The 24,657-nt window shown below is 42.3% G+C and overlaps 1 protein-coding gene across 2 annotated transcripts; it reads left to right on the top strand.

The window, feature by feature from the left end:
* Nucleotides 1-539: 539 nt before the first annotated feature.
* On the top strand, nt 540-24,531 carry LOC123998652 (retinal guanylyl cyclase 2-like). 2 transcript variants are annotated; one of them, XM_046303721.1, is made up of 20 exons: nt 540-921; nt 10,861-11,834; nt 12,072-12,370; nt 12,759-13,128; nt 13,245-13,323; nt 13,454-13,568; nt 13,695-13,814; nt 14,088-14,171; nt 14,284-14,460; nt 14,545-14,701; nt 15,171-15,320; nt 15,634-15,782; nt 17,717-17,880; nt 18,093-18,285; nt 19,881-20,055; nt 21,183-21,281; nt 22,465-22,559; nt 22,845-22,930; nt 23,610-23,702; nt 23,864-24,531. In XM_046303721.1, the coding sequence occupies exons 2-19, from the start codon at nt 11,024-11,026 to the stop codon at nt 23,692-23,694; spliced, it is 3,408 nt and encodes a 1,135-aa protein (XP_046159677.1). In that variant the 5' UTR covers nt 540-921; nt 10,861-11,023; the 3' UTR covers nt 23,695-23,702; nt 23,864-24,531. The 2 variants fall into 2 exon arrangements, with proteins under 2 accessions (XP_046159677.1, XP_046159676.1); XM_046303720.1 differs by having other exon boundaries at nt 541-921; nt 23,860-24,531.
* Nucleotides 24,532-24,657: the final 126 nt, after the last annotated feature.

The raw sequence follows: 24,657 nt of genomic DNA, 5'->3' as shown, positions 1-24,657 counted from the left end.
TGTTAGAATGGCCAAGTCAAAGTCCAGACCTGAATCCAATCGAGAATCTGTGGAAAGAACTGAAAACTGCTCTCCATCCAACCTCACTGAGCTCGAGCTGTTTTGCAAGGAGGAATGGGAAAAAATTTCAGTCTCTCGATGTGCAAAACTGATAGAGACATACCCCAAGCGACTTACAGCTGTAATCGCAGCAAAAGGTGGCGCTACAAAGTATTAACTTAAGGGGGCTGAATAATTCTGCACGGCCAATTTTTCAGTTTTTGGATTACACAGTTATATTTCAATTTCAGATTCATAGAGGAATTTGTTTATGATGTATGATCCTGGGAATGGGTAGAACACATTCCTCTATTTTCACCTTCTTTCTCTTCTACCTAATCCCTTATTTCTTTCCCTCCCCCCTCAGCCTGAACTGCACACTCACACTCCCACACTGTTAATTATGGATTAAAAGCTAAAGCAGGTTGAGAAGTCAAAGCTTGCCTGTCCTGCTCAGCCCCTCCCTACCCTTCATCTGTTTTCTCTTACCAACTATCAGTCTATATAGTGTATCTGTTATCAGAATGGGTGAATCTCACCCTTCTTCTCACATTCCTCTCAGTCCCTTGCTCCTAGGTTTGGGGCAGGTCCCAGTCCAAAACAGGGGCAGCAACTACTAGGACTAGATTACATGAAGCCTGTGATTTTGCTTGGATTTGTACAAAACAGATTCTAACAAGAGGATTGTAAAAACAAGAGGAACAATTTTAAACTGCTCTGATTTCCCCATCCCCCTTTCTTGGAATACTTTTTATTTTATATTTTCATGCGAAGATACTGTACCTGCTCTATTGCTGAATTTCAATCTCCTCGTCATCTGGATCCCTTCCATTCAAAGACAAAGAGCATCGATATGGCACTGTTATAGACAAACTATTCCAGGTCAGCAACACTTCCAATCTATATGATTTTGTTTTATAATGTTTTAGTACTTACTGTTTTTATTTCAATACATTCTAACCTAACTTGTATGCTCTTGTGCTGTCTTATAATGTCATTTATAATGTATACATATATCATTGTAAATCTATATATACAATTATAATGTGTTTTTCTTTCATTCAAGGCTCATCTGTAAAAGAGACCTTGGTCTCAGTATGACTCCCTGATAAAATAAAGGTTCAATAAATACTAATTAATTATTCAGTCAGTGGTTAAAATACTTAAAAAGGACTGAGCTTTTCAGGTAAAAAATCTTGTGAAATTGTTGTGCCCACCTGCATAGGTGTGTGTTCAGTAGGTGCTAATGTTTTCACTCCACAGAGATGGATCAACATCATCTATTGAACCTGCAGTGATATCAAGATACCTGGATTAGTTATATTTCAATTTCAGATTCATAGAGGAATTTGTTTATGATGGATTCAATAATCCTAGAGTCAAAGCACATTTTTGTTGTACGATCAGTAAAGGTTTTATCACCAAGAGACTTGGTGCTGGAATTTTCATTCTATATTTATCCAGTATTCCTTTCTTATAATGTGTTTCGTATCTCAAATCCTCACAGCTAATGTAATTCACTTGAATGTACTGGATGTCCAGTCATAATCTGATTTAAATACAACTAACGTTGGATATGTTTCTGACATCAATTCTGTAAATGGGACCATGAGGCCTGCATCACTTTACAGCTCATGTCATCACTACAGCTACTCTCACCAAAATGCCTGATGTTAAGCTGCCTGGAAAAGTCATGGAGATTCAAAAGTGGTAACTGAAACAGAAAATGCAGAAACCTGTGTCAAGATGGCACAAAGGAAACTTTTGTTGAAATACAAACTCAAACACTAAAGAAATACATTTCTAATGGAGATTTATTGGTTTAGTGGTTTAGATGGCTTATACTTGTACTCAGGCTATAGCAATATTTTATGGTAATGCATCAGAGCAAGGGGATAGCCTACTGTAGGCCTCAGTACTTAGCCTATTAGCAGGTTCTTAGCCATTGCCATTATTAACTTTTGATGATAGCCATGTACCTTAGCTATGGCTTGTACACTGTGTGCTAGCTGTATGTGCCAGCTGCAATGCACAATAAACAATAACTTTATTGTTGTACACTCAGCCAATTCAGCAACATTTGACTTTAATAGACTAGAGATATTTTGACACTGCTCAGACTTGCTCAGACTTTACTGAGAACCGGTCATTAATTGTCATGTCAGCAGGGCAGAGTAAAAGATTCACTGAGGGCACAGCTGCGGGAAGTAGGGTTGCTGACGGTGATGCATCACCCCGTGAAAAAATCGTAATAAAAAAAATGTGAAAATAAAAATAGTTTTTACAAAAGTTTTTCACACTGGTCCTTTAATAATCCTGTATTAGCGGACTGATATAGCCATCTACACCAGTGTCTACAGTGGGGAGAACAATTTGCCGATTTTGCAGGTTTTCCTACTTACAAAGCATGTAGAGGTCTGTAATTTTTATCATAGGTACACTTCAACTGTGAGAGATGGAATGTAAAACAAAAATCCAGAAAATCACATTGTATGATTTTTCAGTAATTAATTTGCATTTTATTGCATGACATAAGTATTTGATCACCTACCAACCAGTAAGAATTCCGGCTCTCACAGACCTGTTAGTTTTTCTTTAAGAAGCCCTCCTGTTCTCCACTCATTACCTGTATTAACTGCACCTGCTTGAACTTGTTACCTGTATAAAAGACACTTGTCCACACACACAATCAAACAGACTCCAACCTCTCCACAATGGCCAAGACCAGACAGCTGTGTAAGGACATCAGGGATAAAATTGTAGACCTGCACAAGGCTGGGATGGGCTACAGGACAATACGCAAGCAGCTTGGTGAGAAGGCAAAAACTGTTGGCACAATTATTAGAAAATGTGAGGGTTCAAGATGACGGTCAATCACCCTCGGTCTGGGGCTCCATGCAAGATCTCACCACGTAGGGCATCAATGATCATGAGGAAGGTGAGGGATCAGCCCAGACCTACACAGCAGGACCTGGTCAATGTCCTGAAGAGAGCTTGGACCACAGTCTCAAAGAAAACTATTAGTAACACACTACGCCGTCATGGATTAAAATCCTGCAGCGCACGCAAGGTCCCCCTGCTCAAGCCAGTGCATGTCCAGGCCCGTCTGAAGTTTTCCAATGACCATCTGGATGATCCAGAGGAGGAATGGAAGAAGGTCATGTGGTCTGATGAGACAAAAATAGAGCATTTTGGTCTAAACTCGACGACTCGCCGTGTTTGGAGGAAGAAGAAGGATGAAAACAACCCCAAGAACAACATCCTAACCGTGAAGCATGGAGGTGGAAACATCATTCTTTGGGGATGCTTTTCTGCAAAGGGGACAGGACAACTGCACCATATTGAGGGGAGGATGGATGGGGCCATGTTTTAATTTAATTTTTAAAAATTTTACCTTTATTTAACCAGGCAAGTCAGTTAAGAACACATTCTTATTTTCAATGACATCCTGGGAACAGTGGGTTAACTGCCTGTTCAGGGGCAGAATGACAGATTTGTACCTTGTCAGCTCGGGGGTTTGAACTCGCAACCTTCCGGTTGCTAGTCCAACGCTCTAACCACTAGGCTACGCTATGCGAGATGTTGGCCAACAACCTCCTTCCCTCAGTAAGAGCATTGAAGATGGGTCATGGCTGGGTATTCCAGCATGGCAACAACCCGAAACACACAGCTAGGGAAACTAAGGAGTGGCTCCGTAAGAAGCATCTCAAGGTCTTGGAGTGGCCTAGCCAGTCTCCAGATCTGAACCCAATAGAATGTCTTTGGAGGGAGATGAAAGTCCGTATTGCCCAGCGACAGCCCCGAAACCTGGAGGATCTGGAGAAGGTCTGTATGGAGGAGTGGGCCAAAATCCCTGCTGCAGTGTGTGCAAACCTTGTCAAGAACTACAGGAAATGTATGATCTCTGTAATTGCAAACAAAGGTTTCTGTACCAAATATTAAGTTCTACTTTTCTGATGTATCAAATACTTATGTCATGCAATAACATGCAAATTAGTTACTTAAAAATCATACAATGTGATTTCTGTTTTAGATTCCGTCTCTCACAGTTGAAGTGTACCTATGATAAAAATTACAGACCTCTACATGCTTTGTAAGTAGGAAAACCTGCAAAATCGGCAGTGTATCAAATGCTTGTTCTCCTCACTGTATATGAATATGGCACATTTAGTATAAGAAAATATAAATCAAATCAAATTTATTTATATAGCCCTTCGTACATCAGCTGATATCTCAAAGTGCTGTACAGAAACCTAGCCTAAAACCCCAAACAGCATGCAATGCAGGTGTAGAAGCACGGTGGCTAGGAAAAACTCCCTAGAAAGGCCAAAACCTAGGAAGAAACCTAGAGAGGAACCAGGCTATGTGGGGTGGCCAGTCCTCTTCTGGCTGTGCCGGGTGGAGATTATAACAGAACTTTATGAAATTTATGATAAAAAGTTTGTGGGAGCTGTTTTGTTAGACTTCAATGCGGCTTTTGACATTATCGATCATAGTCTGCTGCTGGAAAAACATATGTATTATGACATTATATCCCCTGCTATATTGTGGATAAATATTTACCTTTTTAACAGAGCACAGAGGGTGTTTTCTAATGGAAGCTTCTCCAGCATAATCAAGGTAGAATCAGAAGTTCCCCAGGGCAGCTGTCTAGGCACCTTACTGTAATGTTCGGAAAATATTTGGTAAAAGAGGATGATAGCGGTAAAAGTGGTAAAAGAGGATGATAGCAGTGCCGGTTATGTTATGTGTGATGATTGTGAGGTGCCATACATATTCGACAGTCACAAGACGGAACTTCAAATAACCTTATGGCATGTCAAGGAAACTGTAGCCTACAGTTTAGATTAGTTAAATGGAAACTTAAATCTGGACATTGACTAACCAGAATAACTTATGATTCGACATCCCTGTGTTTTGAGTTTTATAGGTGCTGCTCGTGGTTTAAACAAGAAAACAATAACTGGTTTGATAAAATGAACAAAGTTCTGCGCTTGGCCTATATATGAAGGGCCTACATATATAATATATATACATATTTCACAGTGAATGCTTTTGTTTATACGTTTTGCGCAAATTAATTGAACATCACCAAATGCATCATAAAAAAATATTGCGCCTATTTAATGCAACCCTTGCTGTTAATAGATCGCAAAGCAGCATACAACTGAACTAAACGTTTGGAACAAGTTCAGTTTCTCATTTATTGCCTAAAAAGGCATATCAAGTGCAAGTTAGCTGTTTAGCTCATATCTGAAGGCTGGGGGGGCATTTAGGATGTCATCTACTGCGGATCGCTAAAATATCCTATTGATTATGATCACACGTCCTCAATTCAAATATAATGGCGACACTATACCAATGATGGTTTGGTATGGTTTGGTATGGCCTCCTTCCGTGGCCTCCAACTGCTCTTAAATGCGAGTAAAACCAAATGCATGCTTTTCAACCGATCGCTGCCTGCACCCGCATGCCCGACTAGCATCACCACCCTGGATGGTTCCTACCTTGAATATGTGGACACCTATAAGTACCTAGGTGTCTGGCTAGACTGCAAACTCTCCTTCCAGACTCACATCAAACATCTCCAATCGAAAATCAAATCAAGAGTTGGCTTTCTATTCCGCAACAAAGCCTCCTTCACTCACGCCGCCAAGCTTACCCTAGTAAAACTGACTATCCTACCGATCCTCGACTTCGGCGATGTCATCTACAAAATGGCTTCCAACACTCTACTCAGCAAACTGGATGCAGCCTATCACAGTGCCATCCGTTTTGTCACTAAAGCACCTTATACCACCCACCACTGCGACTTGTATGCTCTAGTCGGCTGGCCCTCACTACATATTCGTCGCCAGACCCACTGGCTCCAGGTCATCTACAAGTCCATGCTAGGTAAAGCTCCGCCTTATCTCAGTTCACTGGTCACGATGGCAACACCCATCCGTAGCACGCGCTCCAGCAGGTGTATCTCACTGATCATCCCTAAAGCCAACACCTCATTTGGCCGCCTTTCGTTCCAGTACTCTGCTGCCTGTGACTGGAACGAACTGCAAAAATCGCTGAAGTTGGAGACTTTTATCTCCCTCACCAACTTCAAACATCAGCTATCCGAGCAGCTAACCGATCGCTGCAGCTGTACATAGTCTATTGGTAAATAGCCCACCCATTTTCACCTACCTCATCCCCATACTGTTTTTATACTGTTTTTTATTTATTTACTTTTCTGCTCTTTTGCACATCAATATCTCTACCTGTACATGACCATCTGATCATTTATCACTCCAGTGTTAATCTGCAAAATTGTATTATTCGCCTACCTCCTCATGCCTTTTGCACACATTGTATATAGACTGCCCATTTTATTTCTACTGTGTTATTGACTTGTTAATTGCTTACTCCATGTGTAACTCTGTGTTGTCTGTTCACACTGCTATGCTTTATTTTGGCCAGGTCGCAGTTGCAACTGAGAACTTGTTCTCAACTAGCCTACCTGGTTAAATAAAGGTGAAATAAAAAAATATAAAAAATAAAAATGTTTTAGAAACTTTAGAACCAAGCTCGAGTTGTCAGTGTAGCCTGTTATCGCCTGGATTTGTTGAAATATCTTCACACCTAGAAAAAAACCTTCAGGATTCCTTCATGATCCAATGGTCAAAAAAAAAAAGAATTACAGGGGGCAGTTTGGAAAAAAACGCATGCCGTCTGAATCGTCCTCTAGAATAACATATATTCTGCCGTAATAAATACATAACCAATGTTCTCTACTTTTGTCCTATATTTATATTGTATTTTTATTTTTATCCCAGGCCCTCTTCCCCCCAGGAGGCCTTTTGCCTTTTGGTAGGCCGTCATTGTAAATAAGAATTTGTTCTTAACTGACTTGACTGGTTAAATGTTTTTATTTTACCTTTATTTAACTAGGCAAGTCAGTTAAGAACAAATTCTTATTTACAATGACAGCCTAGGAACAGTGGGTTAACTGCCTGTTCAGGGGCAGAACGACAGATTTGTACCTTGTCAGCTCAGGGGTTTGAACTTGCAACCTTCCGGTTACTAGTCCAGTCAAAGCTTGCCTGTCCTGCTCAGCCCCTCCCTACCCTTCACCTGTTTTCTCTTACCAACTATCAGTCTATATACTGTATCTGTTATCAGAATGGGTGAATCTCACCCTTCTTCTCACATTCCTCTCTCCTAGGTTTGGGGTCCCAGTCCAAAACAGGGGCAGCATCTACTAGGACTAGATTACACAAAGCCTATGGGTTCTAGTTTACTAACAAATAGCCAAAACATAAGAAATGATATACAGAAACATATCTAAACCTGACAAAAAAAAATTGTTCTTCAGTTTTTGACTGTAGACGACAGCACATTTTCTATGCTTGCGGGTTAGGGTTGGGTGCGGGCCTCAGATATTCACTTTATCACATATAGTCAGGTGGTTGCAGATGGGTTGTTAGCAATTGGAGACTTGTGCGGATGAACAAACAGTTGACCACTTACTATACAATGCTATACACGTAAGCTACTACAGCGACTGAAATCACTGCAACACAAAGAGCTGCAGTTAGTTTCAGAATGGGTGGCAAGGAATAAATATTTCAAAAACTAAAAGCTTTGTATTTGGTAGAAATCATTCACTAATCCCTAAACCCCAACTAAATCTTATAATGAATAATGTGGAAATTGAGCAAGTTGAGGTGACGAAACTGCCTGCAGTAACCCTTGACTGTAAACTGTCATGGTCAAAACATGTTGATACAACAGTAGCTAAGATCCAGGAGAAGTCTGTCCATAATAAAGCGTTGCTCTGCCTTCTTAACAACACTATCAACAAGGCAGGCCCTACAGGCCCTAGTTTTGTCACACCTGGACTACTGTTCAGTCGTGTGGTCAGGTGCCACACAGAGGGACTTAAGAACATTACAGTTGGCTCAGAACAGGGCAGCACAGCTGGCCCCTAAATGTACATGGAGAGCTAACATTTGTATCAAGACTGCACAAATTTGCCTAATTGCTTAATTAATACATTTTCAAGTTCATAACTGTGCACTCTCCTCAAACAATAGCATGGTGTTCTTTCACTGTAATAGCTTCTGTAAATTGGACAGTGCAGTAAGATTAACAAGAATTTAAGCTTTCTGCCAATATCAGATATGTCTATGTCCTGGGAAATGTTCCTGTTAGTTACAGCGTCATGCTAATCACATTAGCCTACATTAGCTGAACCGTTCCATGGGGGACCCACCGATCATGTGAAGGTTAGGAAAATTACAGTTTGCTCACAACAGGGCAGCACAGCTGGCCCTTAAATGTGCAAGGAGAGCTAACATTAATAATATGCATGTCAATCTCTCATAGCTCAAAGTGGAGGAGAGATCGACATCATCACTACTTGTTTTTGTAAGAGGAGTTGACAAGCTGAATGCACCGAGCTGTTTAAACTACTAGCTCACAGCTTGGACACTCATGCATACACCACAAGACATGCCACCAGAGGTCTCTTCACAATCCCCCAAAATACACCTTACGGAACAGCGGGGAGTGTGAAGAGACATATACAGGTACAGACACATTCATACACACACTAGCACATGCACTCTACACACACTTACATTTTAATATTGTTGTACGGTGGTATTATATATTTTGTATTGTAGATTGTATGTAGTGGTGTAATAATGTTATATTATGTACGGTTTTATATTTTGTTTTATGTGTGATGTAAGTGCCGTAATGTGTTTGGACCTTGGCAGCAGCTAATGGGGACCCCTAATAAATACAAATACTACATACACAACACAATTTTAGCAAATAGTACTTTTAATTTGAAATGAGCACATTTCATTTGAAAACATTTAGTTTGAATGAGCACTTTTTGGCTTCTAACATATATCATTTTTCCTGTTTTTGTCCACATTCTGATTGTGCCCACATTTTCAGACAGGTGTAGGCGATTAAAAGACTTATTGTGATCTGACTGTGATCAGATCAACCTGACCACCTCCGGAGGTACTGTATGCAGGCACGCAATTCTGTCGGGATAACTTAAAAGTCTAGATGGATCTGGACAGTGACACCAATTAAATCATCATAATCCCGCCTTCTAAAATTATTGATAAGTGGCATCATTGAATTATGGCATCAATATGTGTTTTAAAATAAATGTTAAAAAATATTGATAAAGAATGGCTGTCAAATAATTTGCATACAGGGAGGGACCAGGAAATCTGGTCACAATGCGGACACAGCGGACGGACATGATTTTAATACCATGTGTAGACATATTTCTGAAAATGTGGGCACAATCAGAATGTGGACAAGATCAAGACAAAGGATGCATGTTAGCACAAGTTATAAATGAGGCTTCTGTTAGAAAGTGAGAGGGAAAAGGTCAAGATGGTGACAATTCTCTCTCAAATCCAGTTAACTCCATCAGGATTAAGGGTAAATTCCATTTAAATTCAGGAAATATTTAATTAAAATAAAATAAAATAAAATTGTATTGGTCACATACACATATTTAGCAGATGTTATAACATCTGCTAAATATGTGTATGTGACCAATACAATTTTATTTTATTTTATTGTAGCGAAATGCTTGTAACATTTTACTACACCCACAATTGAGAAAGGAAACTGAAATTCCAATTTTCCTCTAAGGAATTTCAGTTTACTTCCTGAATGGTCTGGATTTAAGTGGAATTGACCCCAAACCCAAACTCCACAGTTCTATAGACAGGACATGATCTCATAAAAAGCAAGTGATTATCAGATCAAAGTTTATTGATGGTCTTCCTAATCCAGTTATTTCTGAAGTTATTACAGAGTGAGATAGAGGCCACCAGGGAAGGAGAGGCTGACCAAGAGGTCACAGGGGGTGAGTGACTTCAGGGAAAGAGAAAGCGATAGGGACATGGAAGACAGATTACGAGCCACGTTATTTGGCACCGCTCACACCATGGCTAATGGCCCCCACCTGTGTCAGCAGCTAATCTGATTGCCACTTGCATGTCATGGAAGCTGCCTGGGCACAGAGCTGAGCATTGATTCAGCCATTCAGGGCACCCTGGTCTGAAGAGACAGATGGACTGAGCTCCTCCAACATCACATTACATTCTTATAATGGGGATAGTCTTTGTCAGTCTTGTTTACCAGTGATTTCTCTTACATCATTACTTTATATGTTCATACAGTATTTATGTTGTCCAAAAATAGTTTAGGGCTCTATTCAATCAGATCCGCTTTAGCTGACATCCGCATAATGGTTGTTTTTTCAGTGTCAGAGGTGGAACTGCGTTGTAAAGAGGACATTGCCATTGGCTGCACTGAGTCGCATTAACAGAAATCCCACACAGCCTTGTTTGCAAGTTCGAACAACGGAATGTGAGATGTAGAAATCCTAATAGAAATCCCCATTGAGCATAATTATTTATATTTTGCCTACACTTTCTCGTTCTGCAATTCTAACGTGAGTGGGGCGGGTGTGGCTTCGTGACAATGAGAGCGAGAGCAACTGCTCAACGATTTCGGTTCCAACCCAGTTCCACCTCTAACACTGCCCAAACATCTGCTATGCAGGTGTCTGCTATCACCAGTTAACGCTTGATCTGATTGAATCTAGACCTTTATATGTTATGTAATTAAACTATATTAATGATAATACAATTACTATGGAAACAGTGCCTTTCTGAGCTTCTGATGGCATTGTATCTCACTGACAAAGACAGAGCTTTGTCCTAGAAAATTGAGACAGAAGATAAAATATGCTTCAATATGTCTCATTCTGTTTTCTCTCACTCATATGTTCCATGGAAGCAGTGATGGCTGGGAATCCAGAGGTGACCTTCACAGCTCTGGGCTAATGCCCTACAGAGTGCTAGGGGGCTGAATCCTTTTCATACACACACACACTCTTCTGTCACTTCCAACCCTCCATTCCTCATCTGTGGTGTCTGACTCTAGATCGAAGCCCTGTGGGACAATGGCATCTCACAGAAACTCTAGTTTCCTCCTCAACCTCTCCCACCACCCACGATGGACACAAGATCCCTTAATGAGGGAGAGAAGGAGACAAAGAAGGACAGAGGATACAAAAACAATGAACAGTCTGACCCCCGCATCATCATCTGCGGTGCTACGCTCCAGAAGCTTGTGGGGAAACTGGCTGATGTTACCCCTGCTGATGGCCACCTATCTACCCTGTGAGGCCTGGGGCGCCACTTTCACTGTGGCCATAATTGGTCCCTGGACATGTGACCCTATGTACTCCAAAGCCCTCCCTGACCTGGCTGCCCGCCTGGCCACCGCCCGCCTCAACATGGACCCCTACACTAAGAAAGGGTACTGGTACGACTATACTCTCGTCAACGAGGACTGTAAAACATCCAATGCCCTGGCCCGCTTCTCCTCTCTGGAAGGCTATGGCTCGGCTTTCCTTGGCCCTACTAATCCAGGCTACTGCTCATCGGCTGCTCTGTTTGCGAAAAACTGGAATAAGCCCTTTCTGTCCTGGGGTTGCCTGAAACCAAACATGGAGGATGGACAGTATCCCACCTTTCACAGGCCCCTGCCTCTGTCTTCCCGGGTTCTGTTTTCTGTGCTGCGGTACTTCCGCTGGGCCCATGTGGTCATCGTGACGTCAGAGGATGACCTGTGGGAGGCTACAGGACACGAGCTGGCGGCCTCTCTTATGGCCCTGGGCCTGCCGGTTATCAATGTGGTCACCATGGAGCCGGACAAGGATGGACCCACAAAAGCCTTGAAAAGGATTCGGGAGTTAGACCGTGTCAGAGGTGTGTACGCGCATTTGTATTTGGTTGTTCATGTGTGTGTTTGTTTATGTGTGTGCGTGCATGCATGTGTGTGTGTGTGTGAATGTGTGACTTACTGTCATGTATTCCATTACAACACACTGCCTTACTGCAATGACTAATACTGGTCTATTCGATTCCCTTCTTCTGTCCTCTACTTCCAACTTTACTACCTTCTTACTTTCCTCATCCTCCATTCTCCCTTCTCTGTCTCTGCAGTGGTCATCATGTGCATGCACTCAGCGTTGATCGGTGGTGAGGCCCAGTATCAGCTCCTAACCTCTGCCTCAAACATGCGTATGATAGACCGTGGCTATGTTTTCATCCCCTATGACACCCTCACATATTCGCTGCCCAAGGGCACAAACCTTCATGCTCTGACCAATGACAGCTTGTTGAGAAAAGCCTACGATGGAGTTCTCACCATCACCATGGATTCTGGTGAGAACACTTTCTATGAAAGCTTCAAAGATGCTCAGGAGAAATTTGAGATTCGCACCAGCACTCCACCAGATCAGGTGAGACATCCCAGAGTACAGCTCCTGAGGCATTCATCTCATCATCATTCATCATTAGCCACACATGCCATGGACATGCAGTACTGTAGCAAGCACATTTGGTTGCACAACAGTCCTACTGAGTTGTAGTTCTTCAGAAACAGGTACCCTTAAGGTATTTGTACCTCTTAAACCTTACAACCAATGTTGTTGGAATGTTTCAGTACTGATGATAATGACTAGTGGTTTGTCAGTGTCTTGGCAATGGTACATTTCTCTATTCCTGTACTCCCTGCTTACCATCATCAAATCTCCTACTGCCAGTCTAAAGAGTCTGCAGGCAGTCTTCAATAACAGCTGGTCAGATCAATGATTGATGCATTGTCACCACTCTTCTCCCCTGACCTAGGTGTCTCCATTCTTCGGCACCATCTACAACATGATATATTACATGGCCTACGCAGTAGAGAAGAGTCGCATGTTGGCTGGGCGCTGGGTGGATGGGGAGACCATGCTCCAAAGCGATGGAAGCGTCGACTTTGAAGGTTTCAACCAGCACATCTCATCCGATGAAGATGGGTTGGGGATGCTGGCTCGCTACGTGGTCCTGGACTCTGACGGGGGAGACAAACTCTACATGACACACACTCTGGAAGCCCCCCATACCCTTGGCAAATTTGGGGCGGTCAAGTACAATGGGCGCTCCATCCACTTTGCTGGCAGTAGCCCCAGCACAGACTCCCGTTGCTGGTTCAGTCCATACATCACCTGCAGTTGGGGTAGGTGGTCTAGCATTGGGGTCAGTGATGTACCAGTAGCCTATGGTAAAATTAGGTTTGTGTTCCCTCAAACTCTTTCTCTTTATCACTCCCTCTATCCCCCTCTCTGCTTTAAGGAATGGACGCAGGTACTCTCTTCTTTCTGTTCATCCTCTTCTGTGCGTTGGTTGGAGGTGGAGCTGCCTTTTATATGAAGTAAGTTAAGCTCAAACACAGTGAGGAGTGTGTAAATCAGCTGCCTGTTTTGTCTTCTGTGTTGAACACATGCTTTTGTTTGTAATGAGGTTACTGATGTTTTGTGGTCTTGCCCTTTGTGTCTGTCCAGGAGAGGTGGACAGATTGGAACTATCTTTGGAGGATCAGGGGGAGGAGGAGGCCCCTTAAAAGTAGTCTTGAATCTGGATGACCTCATTTTCATCAATACCCAGACCAGCCAAAAGGTCAGTGTGAGGCCTATGATAGGATAAAGGCCCATTTGTGTGTGTGTGAGTTTGTGTCTATTTAAAGTCCCTTATCTTTGATGGACTGTCTATTCTGAAGCCCTTGTAATCTCTCTCTGTAAGTAGAAGCTGAATGAGGACAGTATGATGAACAGTCAGCTGGACGTGAAGACGCCTCGCCACTCAGTGTCGGGACGAAGCTACTTTGGCTCCACCCCTGACAGTTCCAATGTCGCTGTCTTTGAGGTGGGTCACATCTCAATGTGGGGAATCTACTGTAAAACTACTGTAGAACAGAGACAGCAATCCAATATTCAAATGTTTGATGCCCTGCATTTAAGAAATAGTACTCATATGTAACTGGACCAAGTTCATATGTGATGATGCACTCACCCAATGTTGATACTCTTGTCTTCTTGACAAACAGTAATGAACAAAACTATCTCTGTTTAGTGTCCTTGTCCCTAATATTTTGTGTTTTCCAGATAAAAAATGGTCTAAACCTGTATATTCCACTAGGGTGACTGGGTTTGGTTGAAGAAATGTCCCAATGGAAACACTGTGTCAAGTGTCAGTGATGGCACTCAAAGTATTTTCACCAAGGTGAGTGACTGTCTGAGTGAGCCAGTCAAAACAGCAAGACATTGAATCTGTCTGCCACTGCACTGTTCCTCTGTCATAACCTACCTCTCTCTCTGTCCTCTCCCTCTCTCAGCTCAGGGACATGCGAAATGAGAATCTCAACCTGTTCCTTGGCCTGTTCCTCGACTCTGGGATCTTTGGTGTTGTGACAGAGCACTGTACCAGGGGCAGCTTGGAGGACCTTCTCAACAACGAGGACATGCGTCTCGACTGGATGTTCAAGTCCTCCCTGTTGATGGATCTGATCAGGGTAAGGAGGGAAACAACTCTCACGTTGACTATATCTATTGCCTCGTTGTTTAGACTCCATCTCAATCCTTCCTTTCCCTCCCAGGGAATGAAGTACCTGCACAACCGTGATGTCATCCATGGGCGCCTGAAGTCCCGAAACTGTGTGGTGGATGGACGCTTCGTGCTGAAGGTGACTGAGTACGGCTTCAACGAGATCATAACGACACAGGGTGTCGACTTTGACGAGGGCAGGCCTGAGGGTAAGTCCACAAGGACACATACACTACACTCAACATATCAGAGCCAGCAAATCCTCCTCCTTATCATTTACCAAGTCATTACACGAACAAAAGACATGTGTGTCCGTTTCCCCCCCTGGTCAGGTTATGTGATCACGAAAAACTCATGGCCTTAGTAATGTTCACTCTTATCACCATGATCCTTTTATAGGGTGGCAGGTAGCCTAGTGGTTATAGAGTTGGACTTGTAACCAAAAGGTTGCAAGATTGAATCCCCAAGCTGACAACGTAAAAAAATATATACAAAATAACTGCTCGTGAACAAGGCAGTTAACCCACTGTTCCCAGGACGTCATTGGAAATAAGAACATGTTCTTAACTGACTTGCCTAGTTAAATAAAGGAAAAATAAATAAAAAATCCAAATGTTTAAAGGAAGGTGAAACAAACCAACCCCCTCTTGTCCCCTCCCTCCCTGGTCCACCTTGCAGATCAGCTGTGGACGGCTCCAGAGCTACTGAGGGACTCCAGTTTGATGAAGAGAGGATCGTTCCCAGGGGACGTTTACAGTTTCGCCATCATCATGCAGGAGGTCATCGCCCGCTGTGCTCCCTTCTGCATGCTGGACATGCCTCCCAAGGGTGAGAACTCATATCAAACAATACCACCATAACCTCATATCAAACAATACCACCATAACCTCATGTCAAACAAATACAGAAGGATGACCACCATGCCAATATGAACAGTACAATTGTTTGAGATCATAGGATCCACCAAAGGTTTGAAAACACTCAAAACAATGCATCAGAAGTGTGTGTGTGTGTGTGTGTGTGTGTGTGTGTGTGTGTGTGTGTGTGTGTGTGTGTGTGTGTGTGTGTGTGTGTGTGTGTGTGTGTGTGTGTGTGTGTGTGTGTGTGTGTGTGTGTGTGTGTGTGTGTGTGTGTTTGACAGAGATCATCAGTAAGTTGAAATCCCCCCCACCACTGTGTCGGCCTACTGTGTCAGTGGATGAGGCTCCACTAGAGGTGATCCAGGTCATGAAACAGGCCTGGAGCGAGGAGCCAGACAAGAGACCCACCTTTGAGGAGGTCTTCAAACAGGTCCTTTACTGTACACAAACATACACAAAGCTACACATATACAGTCAGGTACAAAATTATTGGCACCATTGAAAAACCATTGCAAAACTGCATAAAATAAATAATACAAAATACTGAACTATATTGTATGCTAAAAAATGGGAACATTTTATTATTTTATACTAATACAATTACTCAGAGAAAGATTTAGTTTAACAAGTAATATATTTTTTTCTCAAAAAGATAGGGGTCAAAATGATTAGCACCCCTGTTTTCAATACCATTCAATACCTCACCGTGCGAGTATAACAGCACTGAGCTTTTATCCCCAAAACAATATGAGATTGGGAGGGAGTATGGACCATTCAGAATCTTTACAGATCCGCTTAGTCTCCGCTATGGGCAGCCCTCTAAATTCAACCACAGATTTTCAGTGGGGTTCAAGTCCAGAGACAGATGACCATTGCAAAATGTAGATTTTTGTGGTCAACTAACCCTTTCTTTGTGTATTTTGATGTGTGGTTTTGGTTATTGTCTTGCTGGAAGGTCCACTTGCAGCCAAGTTTCAGCCTCCTGGCAGAGGCAACCAGGTTTTTGGCTAAAATGCCCTGGTACAGGGTCAAGTTCATGACGTCATTGACCCCAGGACCAGTGAAAGCAAAATAGCCCCATAACATCAAAGATAAAGCACCATATTTTACATTAGATGTGGGGTTCTTTTCTGCTTATGCATCCTTATTTTGACGCCAAACCCACCCCTGTTGTGCGTGGTTAAATAGCTATATTTTCATGTCATCCAACAAATGCAAACCTCTGGAGTTTTCTAAACGGCATTGGAACCGGTGCAATAAGAGTTCTTTGGCCATGCACACAAGTAGTGGATTTGACATTGAAATAAGGATGCATATGCAGAAAAGAATCCCATACCTACTGTAAAATATGGTGGTGGATCTTCGCAAGGTGAGGTATTGATAGGTTTTGAAAACAGGGGTGCCAATAATATTTTTTTGCGAAAAATATAATTACTTGTTAAACAAACATTTTTGAGTATATAATGTAGCTCAGTATTTGTATTATTTATTTTATACAGGAACTCAAAACAACATGCTTTTTGTGACCAACTTTTTATTTAGGTTTGTCGTAAAAAAATAGTGAGGGGGTGCGGGAGTTACAGATACAAAAAAACCATCAAAGAAATGCATAGAAAGATAACCCAAACCCATCCCCCTCAGTCCCCATCCCCAGTCCCCCCCCTCAGTCCCCATCCCCCTCAGTCCCCATCCCCCTCAGTCCCCAGTCCCCCCCTCAGTCCCCATCCCCCTCAGTCCCCATCCCCCCAGTCCCCATCCCCCTCAGTCCCCATCCCCCTCAGTCCCCATCCCCCTCAGTCCCCATCCCCCTCAGTCCCCATCCCCCTCAGTCCCCATCCCCCTCAGTCCCCATCCCCCAGTCCCCATCCCCCTCAGTCCCCATCCCCCTCAGTCCCCATCCCCCTCAGTCCCCATCCCCCTCAGTCCCCATCCCCCTCAGTCCCCATCCCCCTCAGTCCCCATCCCCCTCAGTCCCCATCCCCTCAGTCCCCATCCCCCTCAGTCCCCATCCCCCTCAGTCCCCATCCCCCTCAGTCCCCATCCCCCTCAGTCCCCATCCCCCCAGTCCCCCCTCAGTCCCCATCCCCCTCAGTCCCCATCCCCCTCAGTCCCCATCCCCCTCAGTCCCCATCCCCCTCAGTCCCCATCCCCCTCAGTCCCCATCCCCCTCAGTCCCCATCCCCCTCAGTCCCCATCCCCCTCAGTCCCCATCCACCTGCCCCGCATCCTCCCTCCCCATCCGGAAACTGTGCCTCCTAACAAGAACTCAAAATGACATGCTTTTGTGAACCATATTACAGTAATATGTAACACACTTCACCCCCCCCCTCACTGCATGCTGTATGTTTCCCTTCCATCCCTTAGTTCAAGAGTATAACCAAGGGAAAGAAGACCAACATCATAGACTCCATGCTGCGTATGTTGGAGCAGTACTCCACTAACCTTGAGGACCTGATCAGGGAGAGGACAGAGGAGCTGGAAGTGGAGAGGAAGAAGACTGATAACCTGCTGGCCCAGATGTTGCCGAGGTCACTGCCCCTCCTCTCCTGACACTTCAAATTAAAAGCTGCACATGTTAATTTGCAACATCACTTTTTTAAACTTTATTTTTACTGTATTGAGAATATATTGTTTTCATCCATTGGTTGCTTGTCATTTATTCTCTACCTACACTCCTAACCTCCATCCTATCCACATCTGCATCCCTCTATCCACTCCTTTGTATGGTCTAACCCAATAGGTCTGTGTGCCTGGCCCTGAAGACGGGCAAGCCTGTGAGACCAGAGCACTTCTCCGAGGTCACTCTGTACTTCAGTGACATTGTGGGCTTCACCACCATCTCTGCACTCAGCGAGCCCATTGAGGTGGTAGACTTACTCAATGATCTCTACACACTCTTTGATGCCATCATCGGGCAGCATGATGTCTACAAGGTGAGTATCCTGTCCTGCTGCAAGAGAGTTGTGTCCAATATTAGTGATGCCATGGCAGCGTAGCCTAGTGGTTAGAGTGTTGGACTAGTAACCGGAAGGTTGCGAGTTCAAACCCCCGAGCTGACAAGGTACAAATCTGTCATTCTGCCCCTGAACAGGCAGTTAACCCACTGTTCCCAGGCCGTCATTGAAAATAAGAATATGTTCTTAACTGACTTGCCTGGTTAAATAAAGGTAAAATATTTTTTAAAAAAAATGCCATGGAAGCTTGTTCTAGTTTCAATACAAATCCTGGAAGTAAATGGGAGCATTTCTTAGTGTGTACGAGTTTGTGTCACTGACTCCTTTCTATGTGATAAAAAAAAAATCACAATTGGGACATTAAAGAAATTTCATTTATTTGATTGAACCTTTATTTTATCAGGGAGTCATACTGAGACCAAGGTGTCTTTTACAGATGAGCCCTGATTTACATCAATTATAGAAAATACACTCATCAAAAGATGAGTTCAAAATGCAACCAGAAAGAAAAACACGGTCATAACAAACTAACACATTCATCAGTAATAAGGTTCTCAATCAGCTTTCTGAATTGCCCTAGAGGCACCAAAACATCACATTTAAGAACATTTTGAAGATTGTTTCACAAATAAGATGCAAGATTACTAAAAGCTGATTTCATAACTCATTAGAGACCAAAGGACTTTTTGTAAAAAGGCTTTAGAAATGAAAACATAAGAATGTATCAACCTATGTGACAACAGAGGGACAACCAACTTTCTGGTAGAGAATGCAGTGATGAGTACTAATAATAAATCATTAAGTGCAGTGGACTATGATAAACTACATCTAATGGGTTTAATGAAGTGCAGTGGACTATGATAAACTGCATCTAATGGGTTTAATGAAGTGCAGTGCACTATGATAAACTACATCTAATGGGTTTAATGAAGTGCAGTGAACTTTGATAAACTGCATCTAATGGGTTTAATGAAGTGCAGTGGACTATGATAAACTGCATCTAATGAGTTTAATGAAGTGCAGTGAACTTTGATAAACTGCATCTAATGGGTTTAATGAAGTGCAGTTGACTATGATAAACTGCATCTAATGGGTTTAATGAAGTGCAGTGGACTATGATAAACTGCATCTAATGGGTTTAATGAAGTGCAGTGGACTATGATAAACTGCATCTAATGGGTTTAATGAAGTGCAGTGGACTATGATAAACTGCATCTAATGGGTTTAATGAAGTGCAGTGGACTATGATAAACTGCATCTAATGGGTTTAATGAAGTGCAGTGCACTATGATAAACTGCATCTAATGGGTTTAATGAAGTGCAGTGGACTATGATAAACTGCATCTAATGGGTTTAACGAAGTGCAGTGCACTATGATAAACTGCATCTAATGGGTTTAATGAAGCGGCAGCTGCGTTCATATAGATGATGTCGCTATAGTCTAGGACAGATAGGAACGTCAAACTGAATAATCTGCTTTCTACTATTTAGCGAGAGTCTGGGCCTATTTCGACTATTATTATTATGATACAATTATATTGATATATAATATTGATTGATTGTGTGTACTTCAGGTGGAGACCATCGGAGATGCGTACATGGTAGCCTCTGGAGTTCCAAACCGGAACGGTAGACGCCACGCAGCTGAGATGTCCAACATGTCCCTGGACATTCTCCACTGTATTGGAACCTTCAAGATGAGGCACATGCCTGATGTCAAGGTCAAGATTCGTATCGGCCTGCACTCTGGTGGGTGACCCATCTCAAATGATTTGTCATATTGATATCCTCTCAATCAGTGTTCATAATGTAGACAGATTGACTGTCCTTTTCTTTAAAGCCATAATTCTTCATTTGTTTTTCAGCCAAACGCTAACCCCACTACTTAGTTTGCTAAAAAGCTGGGTGATAATATAATAATAATAATAATAATACATGCCGTTTCGTGCTTACATGAGGCTGAGGAAATGTTACTCTCAAATTCATAGATGGAGCTATGGATAAAATGACTGGCAATCCATGAGGTCAACTGCTATAGATTGCAGTGCATGCCTGAGCAACAAAGTCAACAGATGAATTGTAAAATTCAATACATAAGCAATCTACACTTTTGCTACATTATATTGAAAATGAATTGAGAATGAGTACATTCATTCAACCCTTGTATTGGAATTCTCTGGAACATGGCATTAACGTCAGAGTATTGGTCAAAAGTGTATTTTTACCTGATCCCCGTCTAGAACATATTCCTGGAACTGTGAAATGTCATCCACTTAGCCCTGGCATCCTATTAGTCTTTACTGCCTAATGCTTTCTCTTTACTCTACCCTACCAATTCATATGGAATGTTTTACACATTTCTCGTAACACAGAGGTGGCTACTTTTAGGTATGAAAAAGGACAACTCAGAAATAACACAATGGCATAAAATACAAATATTCTGACGTCTCTTCTAAAGATTGAAAGGATATTCTGCAATCAAACTGATCAAATGAAGTTCATTTGCTATTTCTTTGCTCCAGAGACTTTTGTGAGACTCTTTAGGCTCTTTGAATAAGTCATGAATCACAAGTTATAAATCAGGAATTATGTTGCTTCTGATCTTCATTATTTTATTTAACCTTTATTTAACTAGGCAAGTCAGTTAAGAACAACTTCTTATTTACAATGACGGCCTATCAAAAGGCAAAAGGCCTCCTGCGGGGATGGGGGCTGGGAGAAAAATAGAAAAATAGGACAAAACACACCACGACAAAAGAGACACCACAACACTGCATAAAGAGAGACATAAAACAACAACATAGCATGGCAGCAACACAACATGACACCAACATGTCAGCATGTGTATCATCTGCGTTTGTGTCTGTGTCTATCAGGCCCTGTGGTGGCAGGTGTGGTGGGTCTGACGATGCCTCGGTACTGTCTGTTCGGAGACACTGTCAACACAGCCTCTCGAATGGAGTCCACAGGGTTGTGTGAGTACCTCACATTCATTCTTTGGCCAGTCACCAGTGAAATCACGCTGTGTGAGGCCACTAAGGATAGGGACAGGTGTATGGCAGTTTGTGTGCCTGCAACACTAACGAGGTTTATTATAAGCAGTCCTGACTAATCCTTTAAGACTATCAGTGGAATTAGTGGGCAAATTCAGGGTTTAAAGGCCCAGTGCCATTAACAACATGATTTTTCCGTGTTTTATATATACTTGCTCACCATGAGACCTTCAGTTTCTTGGCAATTTCTCACATGGAATAGCCTTCATTTCTCAGAACAAGTATAGACTGACGAATTTCAGAAGAAAGTTCTTTGTTTCTGGCCATTTTGAGCCTGTAATCGAACCCACAAATGATGATGCTCCGGATGCTCAACTAGTCTAAGAAGGTCAGTTTTATTGCATCTTTAATCAGAACAACAGTTTTGTGCATAATTGTATAACATAATTGCAAAATTGTTTTCTAATGATCAATTAGCCATTTAAAATGATAAACCTGGATTAGCTAACACAACGTGCCATTGGAACACAGGAGTGATGGTTGCTGATAATGGGCCTCTGTACGCCTATGTAGATATTCCTTTAAAAATCTGCCGTTTCCAGGTACAATAGTCATTTACAAAATTAACAATGTCTACACTGTATTTCTGATGCATTTGATGTTATTTTAATGGAAGAAAAATGTGCTTTTCTTTCAAAAACAAGGACATTTCTAAGTGACCCCAAACTTTTGAACGGTAGTGTATATCTAGGGTATTTCTAGAGGTAAGGGGCAACCAGTATTATAGCTATAGTAAGTAATTACAATTGTAGGTGGCAAAAGAGAACAGTACATCTCACATCTACACCCACCAAGTGGCCATAGATATGAATTGCTGCACAAAGAGTGTGTGTATGGACTCGGTCAAAAATGTTCTTGTGAATATATGGGCTCAAACACAATAGATTACCTTGTGTTGCTCTACACTAAATCACTATATGGTCATCCATATAAATGAATCAAAGTCTAAATATATGTAGGATATGTGAGTGCTGTATGAGTTCATAATGTTGATACTCTTTAGACAAATAACTCATGGTAATTGTTTACATTGAATTTGTTCTGTCTTTGAGTATTTGAAGTCTAATTCTGCCTTTGTGGTTGCCATTGTTGTTTATTATCCCAGCTTACAGAATCCATGTCAACCAGAGCACAGTCGATATCCTGCATGAACTAAAAATGGGCTACAAAGTAGACACCAGGGGCATGACAGAGCTGAAGGTAAATAAACACACACACACACACACACACACACACACACACACACACACACACACACACACACACACACACACACACACACACACACACACACACACACACACACACACACACACACACACACACACACACACACACACACACACACACACACACACACACACACACACACACACACACACACACACACACACACACACAGAGAGAGAGAGAGAGAGACAAGACGGAAAGACCCAAATTAATCTAACTCACTACTTATTCTGTTATTCCCTATTTCTATTTCAGGGGAAGGGAGTTGAAAACACTTACTGGTTGGCTGGGAGAGCTGGGTTTGACAAGGTTCTGCCCATACCGCCTGACCTTACTCCAGGGTAAGATTTAACATGCCTTCCTGCTCTATTTACATTGTGCTTTATGTTTGCCCTAACTATACTGTCATTGACTCTCAGTCCTGCTGGGTCCTTCTGCCAGCCCCCTTGTCAGTAATACTTTGCAACCCTGTTTGTGTCAAAACAGTTGATTTTCATCTAGCTAAGTCACTGCGGATATAGAGGATAAGATGTCAGAAAATAATTTAGAAAAAACTGATAATGTGCTGACCCATTTGTCAGATTGCGTGGTTGGAACTAACAGTTTTCTAAATCATAATTTCTCATTCTATTTCTATGTGCTGCTGACATGACCATTGTGTCGTGCTTCAGTTCACATGCTGACCCAAATGTACAATTACTCATCTACCACCTGTTTAATCCATGTTTAATTAATCCGTGTCTCCCACTGCACTACATAATGTGTGATGAATGCTCTGCCTGGTAGGCAGCGAACATTGCTGTAGTGTTTCAACACATTACCCTGGTGGTTGCCTCATTTAGCCCTGTCCACATTTTATAACTGTGTTAAGAGTTCAAACTGAGACACGGTTGTCACCAGCGGTTGCTGAAAACAGTTGTCATTGTGGACAGGGCTTTTGTTGCTTCATATGATGGGATATTCTGAGTGCTCAGTGTGCACTACCAATCGAATAAGCCTTCTTTCTTTGACTTTCCTCAGGGCAAGTAACCATGGCATCAGTTTGGAGGAGATTCCTCCAGATAGAAAACAAAAATTCCTTGACCGGCAGGCGAGGAATAAGTAGCCTGTAAGGTACGCCTGGTTATCCTATCAAATTCTAGATGTACAATTATTTTATTTCCCCAAATGGTTTGTAATGTGAGTGATGTCAATTCAGGTACATACAAATCCATTGTTCTGCATTTACGATAACCTTTTAATTGATAATATATCAGATTATTTTCCACAGATAGTGTGGCCCAGTCCTACCTGTTGGAGTGAAAGACCAGAGAGGAGAATAGAGCAGGTTGGTAGAGAGGAGAGGATGGGTTAGGGGTGCGTCTGACAGACAGTCTGTTGCATCCCCCCATGTGTCCTGTCAGGAGTGCTGATCCACATTGCACAAATAAGCCAAAGTTGGAGAGACACTGTCTGTCTTCAACACATTACATTTGTTGCACAGAGCAAATATATGTTTAAACAAGAGTTTATTAAATGTACTGTAGAGCATATGTGGGAAACAGGAGGGATAAATAAAGGGATATTACAATCATGCACCAAAATACCAAATACACTACAAAAGTATGTGGACACCCATTCAAATTAGTGGATTTGGCTATTTCAGACACACATTGCTGACAGGTGTATAAAATTGCGCACACAGCCATGAAATCTCTATAGAAAAACATTGGCAGTGGAATGGCCCATACTGAAGAGCTCAGTGACTTTCAGCGTGGCACCATCATAGGGTGCCACTTTTCCATCAAGACAGTTCTTGATTTTCTGCCCTGCTAAAACTGCCCCGGTCAACTGTAAGTGCTGTTATTGAGAACTGGAAATGTCTAGGAGCAACAACAGTTTAGCCGCGAAGTGGTAGACAACACAAGCACACAGAACGGGACTGCCGAGTGCTGAAGTGCTTAGAGTGTAAAAATTGTCTGTCCTCGGTTGCAACACTCACTACAGAGTTCCAAACTGCCTCTAGAAGCAATGTAAGCACAATAACTGTTCATCAGGAGGTTCATGAAATTGGTTTCCATGGCCTAGC

Source organism: Oncorhynchus gorbuscha, linkage group LG16, assembly GCF_021184085.1.
Source record: "Oncorhynchus gorbuscha isolate QuinsamMale2020 ecotype Even-year linkage group LG16, OgorEven_v1.0, whole genome shotgun sequence".
Lineage (NCBI taxonomy): Eukaryota > Metazoa > Chordata > Actinopteri > Salmoniformes > Salmonidae > Oncorhynchus > Oncorhynchus gorbuscha.
The sequence above is the reverse complement of the archived record's forward strand: the minus strand, read 5'-3'. Positions and strand labels throughout refer to the sequence as shown.